Here is an 8844-nt window from a genome sequence, read left to right on the forward strand (position 1 = left end):
AAATCTGTTTCTCAGCTTAGAAACCTGGCTTCTCTCGCACTAGCTTCAATAAACATAGAAACAATTTAAAGCAGGATGAGATAAAAGCTGTGTGCTAAATATACTATTAGAAACTAGGGATGGGCAGTGATTTTTTGAATGTTTAGATAGTCATTAATATAAAAAAAGTAAATATTTCATGTGACTATGGCATTGTCTTTACAACAAAGGGACACTGTCCTTACTTTTTCCAGCTCCAGTAAATAACGCAATAATAAGGCCAGTATTCAGTATCGCCAAACACAAACAACAAATACAACTGGTCACAGCTGGATAAAATATAAGAAAGAGTGGTTGGGGTATCAAATATTTTTCAAATTATTTCCAGTGAATACTGAATATCTGAAACTATACAACTATATATCAGAAACTGAATTGCCACAGTACCACAACTGGTGTGAATAGAAATGGAGCAATTGGCTGTTTGAGAGAGACAGAATTTTATAAATAAAATTAAGTTGTTTTTTTGTTTGTTTGTTTAAGCAGAGAAGGTGTGAAAAGGAAGTGCCACAGAGTTTCTTCTGTTTCTTCCACTTTCTCTGGTGCCACAAGTCTTTACCAAGATGTCTTATGGAGTGTTGTTAATTATGTATATATGACTTGACATAATCAAAAATTCATTAAGTAAATGATTGTCCAGGAAAGATAGTCACATTTGTTACTCTCAGACTAGGTTGACTAAAATACCGGTTTGATGTAAATCCTGTGTGTTCAACAGTTTGAGGCAGCGTGGGCACTAACCAACATTGCCTCTGGTACCTTCCTGCACACCAAGGTGGTGATTGAAACAGGAGCTGTTCCCATTTTCATTGAGCTGCTGAACTCTGAGTATGAGGACGTCCAGGAACAGGTGAGACCCATACAAGATGACAAACTGAAAATGTCATTATAGACTCTAAAATCAGTACTCATGTTGAAACATGTGTTTTATTTGCGCTGTTGAAGTTCTGGCCTCACATTTGGTGCTTCTTAGGAAGATTGTTCCCAGAGAATGTATACTTATAACTGGACCTTTTACAAAAGCACATGTGCAGGACAAAGGAAGCCTCGTTTTTGTCCAGCCAAAATCTGACTAAAAGTGAAACGATGCAAAATGTCCTGCAGACATTTTAAAAGGTCACTTTTCATCATGTATTTCTTCAATTCAGACAGTTTGCTCTGTGACTGTCTGTGTGTCTCACAGCAATGTCATTCACCTCCCCTAACACATGTATAAAAACAGAAAGTCGTCTTTTTTTGTCTCTATACAGTTGAAATCTGTGAACCATGCTTTCAAAATCAGCCCAGGGCAGGGGAGAAATCAGATTACTCATCTGCTGCATGTATACAGGGATTACCAGTAAGCAGGTTTCTTGCATGTAAACCCGTACCTGATTACCTGAGAAACCTGGTTTCTCTGAGTAAACGTTACTTGAGCGCATGTAAACACAGTCAATGCAAGGAAGGAATCTATGGAGAAATTGACTGGGACATATCAGTTAAGCTGTACAATAGATAACTGACAGTTTTCCTACTCTATTTGAAGTTGTATTTGATTTTTACATTAATATTGTGATCAAAATATCAAATGTATATAGAGAGGGGTTTATCTCTATCACCCACTCCTAGCTTTCTGTCATGTATGTACAAAGTCTGCATAATCTGTGTGAGCCTAGGTGTGAACACAGCAGATAATAGTCAGGAGTATTCACCATGAGTGAGGGGGCGTTTCCTTTCAGCTGAGTCACTCAGCACAACCCCAGGGAGCTAAAAACCAGCTTTCTGTTTTGGTTTGCTCTTCATTTCTTCAGGTCACCAGATTTATTTACATGAAGTGTTGTTTCTTATCATGTGGGTTGCTCTAATGATGCACTGTAAACAAAACACAATTGATCCCAGTGGTGTATTTTTTGTGTTGTTCATCCTGCGCTGTCTACTCAGCATCCACCACCCCACTCTGAAATCAAATGTAATATTTCCCTGAGTGGGAACGTATGTCAACCAGACGCACAACTCTGTATGTCTGTGCCTGATACTCCAGAGATACTCTGCAGTATATAAACGGCTTCAGACTGTTACAGGCAGAGCGAGGTGGTGACAAGAACTCTGTTACTGTGAATTTGCTGGACTTCAGTATGCAACGTAAGTGAAGTGTATTGACTGTGTGGTATGTTTTAGGCTGTGTGGGCCTTGGGGAACATAGCAGGAGATAATGCTGAGTGCAGAGACTATGTGCTCAACTGTGGCATCCTGCCATCTCTACAGCAGTAAGTGTCCTTCGTCTATCTGTCTCAGTGTGTCTGTTGTTACATAACGGCTGATTCCTGTGTTGTCATATGCAGGTTACTCACTAAATCCAATCGTCTCACAACAACCCGGAATGCAGTATGGGCTCTGTCCAACCTGTGCCGAGGGAAGAACCCACCACCGGATTTTGCCAAGGTGAGTCCATTTGCTATGATTAAACTAGATTACTTATTATTAGCAATAATTTTGTATCCATGTTTGGTATTAAACTGTCCCTGTGCCTCTGTCATCCTTATGTCAGGTGTCTCCTTGTCTCAGTGTGCTGTCCAGGCTTTTGTTCAGCAGTGATCCAGATGTGCTGGCTGATGCTTGCTGGGCTCTGTCCTACCTGTCTGATGGCCCCAATGAAAAGATTCAGACGGTTATTGACTCTGGAGTCTGTCGTAGACTGGTGGAGCTGCTTATGTAAGAAACTGACAGGTCCAAATTTCCTGATTGGCAAGAGGAAGAGCAAGTCAAATTGTCAGGTTGTCACTCTCTTACAAAAACATTTAGCTATTAGCTTCTTTTGTAAGACAATGCTGAAGCACCAACTATTTATTGGTTAAAACGACAAAGGTTGCTGGTTGTTTCAGCAGTCAGTCAAATCCATTACGAGATCCAAAAACTCTTGCTGGTTATTCTGATATACGCTGTTTTACACAACTCCAGGTGTCCCTGAATGTCTACAAAACAGATGGTAATAAGCAAAACCACAACGATCACATTTATGTGAAATATGGCAGGTTGAAATAAAGAGGCTTTTTTCTTTATTAGCTGTTGATCTAATCAGTAGTGTTTTTTTGTTAGTGCAAGTTAATATCTGCGCTAGAAAGCCCTTAACCTGACGTACTGTGTTGTCTTTTAAACCAAAGGTATAGAGTACACAGGATTTAAGATATTACGTGTTGGACTAAAAGAACATCTTTAATACCATTTCTTCAATATACATTTAGTCATTTGCCACAAGCCAAAGCAACTTACAAGTGAAGTACAAGGCAAGCAAATGTTCAGTGTTCTCAAATAGTAAGATTGTAAGAATTCAAGACACTCAATTTAGCATCCTTATCTCTTTGTCTAGAAAGACTGTACACTTTTTGTGTTTTATAGGCACAGCGACTATAAGGTTGTTTCTCCTGCTTTACGTGCAGTGGGCAACATTGTAACAGGAGACGACATCCAGACTCAGGTAGAGCCTCAGTTACTCATCGATTTACTTCTAAAGGATCATAAACAATATTGAACTAAACTTTTGCCCTCTGTCCTTTTATATGTTTGTCCTTTTAGGTAATCTTGAACTGTTCAGCACTGCCATGTTTACTTCACCTCCTCAGCAGTCCTAAAGAGTCCATAAAGAAGGAGGCATGTTGGACTGTGTCCAACATCACAGCAGGAAACAGAGCTCAGATTCAGGTAAAGGCCATTCAGCTTGGGTTTAATGATTCATGTGTGAAGAAGGGCTGCTATCCTAACATTTCTTTTCTTGTCAGAATGTGATTGATGCCAACATCTTCCCAGTGCTGATTGAGATTCTTCAGAAGGCTGAGTTCCGCACACGAAAGGAGGCAGCATGGGCTATCACTAACGCCACCTCTGGGGGCACTCCTGCACAGATAAGGTATGTTTGCAAGACAACATACTGGAGACAGGGCAACACTGAGAGTTTGACGATGTTCTCCTGAATACTTTTCCACACATTTAATGTATTAGATGGTTTTCAGTTTAGCCACAGTTGGAGGAAATGAAAACATTACCAACACTCCATATACAGTTTGATTAGTCTGTTGGTAATAATGTAAAATTAAACAGGTTTGTATATACAGATTGAAACTTAAAAAAAATCTGTGATCATTTCTATTAACTTTGGTCACTCATTTACTGTCAACCCATCCTTTGAATAACATTTGTGATTGTGTGAACAGGTACCTGGTGTCTCTGAATGCCATCAAACCTATGTGTGACCTGCTGACAGTGATGGACTCCAAGATTGTGCAGGTGTCTCTGAATGGTCTGGAGAACATCCTCAGACTTGGAGAACAGGAGGCCAAACAAAATGGAACAGGAATCAACCCGTACTGTGCTCTCATCGAGGAGGCTTACGGTACAGTTCTGCAAAACACAAGTCACCTGGCTGCAGTGCATAAAAGAAATCACACATCTCCATTAACTTGTTGAATTCCTATTTTTCCATTTTATCAAAAAGAAAAAAAGAATTATATCTTATAGCTTAATCTGGTCAGCAGCAGTTTGCTTTAAAACAATCCTGACTCTCTATCAAAGTGCTATGCCCATCGCAGAGCATTCTGAGCTGTACGTTTAGCACAAACTTGTGTGAAGTGTAATACGGAAGTAAAATGAGTTGTGCATGCACCCATGCAGGTTTGGACAAGATCGAGTTCCTGCAGAGTCATGAGAACCAGGAGATCTACCAGAAGGCCTTCGACCTGATTGAACACTACTTTGGTGTGGAAGAGGAGGACGCCAACCTGGCCCCGCAGGTGGACCAGAGTCAAGGGCAATTTGTCTTCCAGCAACAGGAAGGGCCCATGGAGGGTTTCCAGCTATAACCTGCCCCTCCTCCACAGTCTAATTTTCCTGGTCTCTAAACCTTGGCCTCCTGGCCTGCGAACTGGGACTTCACTTCATTTTTGCTGGACCTATTTCACCAGCTCCCCCCCAGACCTTCACTTCCGCTATGCCTTCATGACAACACTTATGCTGGAGGGACAGAGAGATTTGGAAAAATGGAATGAAAAGCAAGTGCACATTTGGCTGCCTAATGTTTGACACTGTGGGAACTGTGGTTTCTATCCCACTGAGGAGATGTCTATGCCATGGAAAGCCAACTGGTGTTAAAGAATTCTTGTTTCTTTAGTGCTACAGTATAATATTCTTTTGAACTCATGTGATATTATTTTCATCATTCAAAATGATGTTAATAATATTTGTGTTACAATTAGAAACTGGTGTCTTCACATCAGCATCCATATCCCTTTTTAATGTGAAACTACCTCTTCAGAAAGAAAGTCAAATAAAAAGGAAAGAAAAAACCTTTTGTGATGGCCAAAGTCTTGATTGGATTGGTGTTGAGATTCGGGTGTAGTGGCTGACCTGTCAGCAGTCTGTAGCCAGATAGTGGATGTAGATACGGTACCACTGTATTTACTGGTGTTGCCATACTTTTAACTCTGAAGCAAGTGCACATGCTCTATGGATTCTTTATCCTCCCCTGTTAAAAGATTAAGGTTCTGTATTTATTTGTCTTGTGAGAGCTGTGGAGAGAGTGTGAGACCCCCTCCTCTCTCCACCCTCACCTCTGAGGCCAACTGCTTTCTTGTGTAACCGGGCAACTGGCCCACTTTAATTAGAACTCTGAAACAGTGTTGGCTGTTTACTAGTGTTTTGCTGCTTATTTTAAAATCTTCTCTATTTCAGAAAGCAGTATCAGGGCAAGTCAGGTGCTGTCTATCTTACATCATGCAGTGTGTGCAACAGTCTTGATAGTTAAATAAGATGTTTTTTTTTGTTGTTGTTTTCCAGTTTGTCATTTTGAACATGCAAAATGATTTATCTTAAATTATTGTAAGTCACTTCCTTGATGTGATGGGATTAGTCGACTGACACAGAGGGTTTTGTATATTATATATACATGTAAGAAAATGTAAAGAAAGTATTTAATTGGCCGTGAGAAGGTGTGATATGCAGTGATGGTTCCTGACTGATATGCAGTTGTAGTTTTTCCTGGCCATTACTGCTTCTACTTTTTATGCATCTTTGAGGTTTGTCTGCCCTTATTACTTACATTTCTCATTTTGTGGTTGACATCTAAAGATTGAAGCACGCCATTTCTTTCCCTCTGTTTGGCTCTTTACCATTGAACCATGATTTAACATTTTTTTGCGATATCTGCAATTGAGAACTGAACATGAAATCAATCTATATTTATGTGAAATGGAACATATTTGTAATGCAGGAATTACATCAAGCACATTTAATTGTGTATAGTTTTCTAATATTTCTGGTTTGTATGATTGTATCATTTTTAGGTTTTGGCTGTGTTTTTGATTTTTCCTGTTTGAGAACTAATTTGCTGTGTTCTTGTGGCTCTTAGTAAAAATGTGTGTTAGACCTCCAGCAACTTGGGTACAGGAGTGAACTACTGTATGTAGCCACGGTCTGTGGTTCCTAACACTGACTAGATCCCACAGGTCTGATGGTAAAGCTGGCTGATTCCTGACTTCTCTAAACAGTTGTGTGTTACAAGAATTAATAAATTGACCTGTTGGATACAAACATGCAATTTTCTTTTTCCTGCAACTGCTACCATACTACACTTCCTGTCAAAGCTGAGATGACGTAGGTAAAAGCCAAAAACATTTACTGGTCATTCCTCTGTAAGGATAGAGATTTGCATTTATTGTCTAAAAGTGACTTTGTCATCCTAATGAATTTGCAGAAGTCAACATCATCATCAACATGGACAGCATCAAAAACCTATGGATTATTTCTTTTGCATTTTCTTTTTAAATCTTTAACCCTAAGAACCCATGGTGACACAGGTTTCACCAAGACATTTTTTGTTTATTTATGTTTTTAAACCATGCCCTGTCTGGTAGTGTAGCATGCAACCTGGATTACTGGATGCCTTGTTGTGCTGGACAGTTTTGCTTTTTTAAGTGGAGTATGTGTTTTTACACAGGTGTAATTAGGGTGTAGTATACTCCTCTTGATGTGGTATCACCAACTCTTTAAAAAATGTATTCTACATGGTTTATTTGGTTTGATTCACTTGCATTAAGCCATTTGGCAGATGCTTTTATCCAAAGTGACTTACAAGTGAGATACAAGGTACAAGGCAGGGTAAGAGTAAGGAGATCTTGCCTAAGGACACCTACTGGAGGTATGTCACATTTGGGATTTGAACCAAATTTTCCTTTGAATAGAAATGGATCTGGGTTCCTATGGGTTAAAAATATTTAAAAGGAAATATCAAGACATTTTTTACACAACACAGAAGAATATTAATTTATGGAAAAATGATGCAATCAATTCAATTCAATTTTATTTGTATAGCGCCAAATCAAAATAGAAGTCATCTAAAGGCACTTTACAGTGTAAGGTTTAAGACCTTACAGGCTATAATTGTATAGAAAATTACATAGAAAACCCAACAATCCCATTTGAACAAGCTTTAGGCAACAGTTAGTATTAGAGCAAGAAACCTCCAGCAGAATGGTGGGCAGCCATCTGCCTCCACCCTGTTGGGGTAAGTGGAAAGAGGAGAGAGAAAAGAACGGGGCAAAAACATGCTCAACAGCATGATAATAAAGATTAGGAAAACAATACTGTGAATCCTGAACAGCAATTTCAAGACTGTCCAAGTAACAGGAGTGGACAGTTCGATTCAAGAAACCAGCTTGTAACGAAAATATTGTATCAATGCATTCGGGTGGATCTAACAAGTTAAGGTGATTTACCTGGACAATTCAAACCATAGATGTTATTAAACATATAGGCGAGATTGAGATTTATCAGCTTAATTTACAGCTCAACACTGAACATTCTTGGTTTACTCAGTACATTAGAGGCTCTCATCCAGAAAGGCTGGTATTAGCTATTTTTACACTTGCTGCTACTGTGATAGACTGGTGACCTGTCTAGGAGGTACCCTGCCTCTTGCCCAGTCATACCTGGAATTGACTCCAGCCCCCCTGCAACACAGGAAAAGTGATAATGGACAGATGGGCATTTGCTGCCCAGGAAAATATATATTTTTGTTGGGTTTTTTTTTGTTTTTTTTTTTTTGGAGATTATTTTTGGCCTTTGTTATATCTTGGGATGTTGCAGTTACATAGCATGTGCACTCCAGTGCAATATATTTGTTAGACTGATACAAATCCCCTATGTAGACTTCATTGTATTTTGTAAATATAGTATCATATTATCATAAAATATAGTATGGTTTTTAAATAAAATTAACAATTCAAGCAACACTGTTATGCATTAAAAGCAATTCAACATACAACACTGAAATGCTTTATTGAAATGCAACAAAATGTCTCTCATTGAATTAGAAAAGCTGTAATATGTTTAAATAAGTATTTTTACTTATCTTGAAACACAAGATATTACAGTGACACTGTACAAAACTAGACATAAATACTATCTATATAGATGCATAGGTTGGGTTCAGATGTCAAAGTACAACAGTATGTCTTTGGATGTTGGATGATGATCATTCAGCATCTCTACACATCAGATTAAACCTGTCTATTTTCCAGGCTATTTATTTTTAAACCTGATTATATCCCCTGTACCAGTGACAAAAGATTACAAGACTGTGAAATTTATTTGCACTGAGATTACTTTACATTGTGACACTGGTTCCTCAGAGCAGGCTGGAGTTTATATCACCCAAGCTGTCACACAATTCGCAAGTCGCAAGCTTGTCTTCTTCTTTTAGTCATTGACAAGCATCAAGCAGTTTTTCCCACAATTCTACTGTCAGACCCTTTAAAAAGACAAAGGTATTGAGGCACC

General features: G+C 38.9%; 1 protein-coding gene across 4 annotated transcripts in view; it reads left to right on the plus strand.

Moving 5' to 3' along the window:
- Positions 1-6597, plus strand: part of kpna5 (karyopherin alpha 5 (importin alpha 6)) — a 14591-nt gene extending 7994 nt beyond the window's left edge. For all 4 annotated transcript variants that reach the window (XM_026371302.1, XM_026371301.1, XM_026371303.1 and 1 more), the window contains exons 6-14: positions 758-889; positions 2197-2285; positions 2361-2460; positions 2567-2730; positions 3415-3493; positions 3592-3717; positions 3795-3922; positions 4227-4405; positions 4684-6597. In XM_026371302.1, the coding sequence (XP_026227087.1) occupies positions 758-889; positions 2197-2285; positions 2361-2460; positions 2567-2730; positions 3415-3493; positions 3592-3717; positions 3795-3922; positions 4227-4405; positions 4684-4871 (1185 nt within the window). In that variant the 3' untranslated portion in view covers positions 4872-6597. The remainder of the gene's footprint in view (positions 1-757; positions 890-2196; positions 2286-2360; positions 2461-2566; positions 2731-3414; positions 3494-3591; positions 3718-3794; positions 3923-4226; positions 4406-4683) is intronic.
- The last annotated feature ends 2247 nt before the right edge of the window (positions 6598-8844 follow it).

Source organism: Anabas testudineus, chromosome 16 (assembly GCF_900324465.2).
Source record: "Anabas testudineus chromosome 16, fAnaTes1.2, whole genome shotgun sequence".
Lineage (NCBI taxonomy): Eukaryota > Metazoa > Chordata > Actinopteri > Anabantiformes > Anabantidae > Anabas > Anabas testudineus.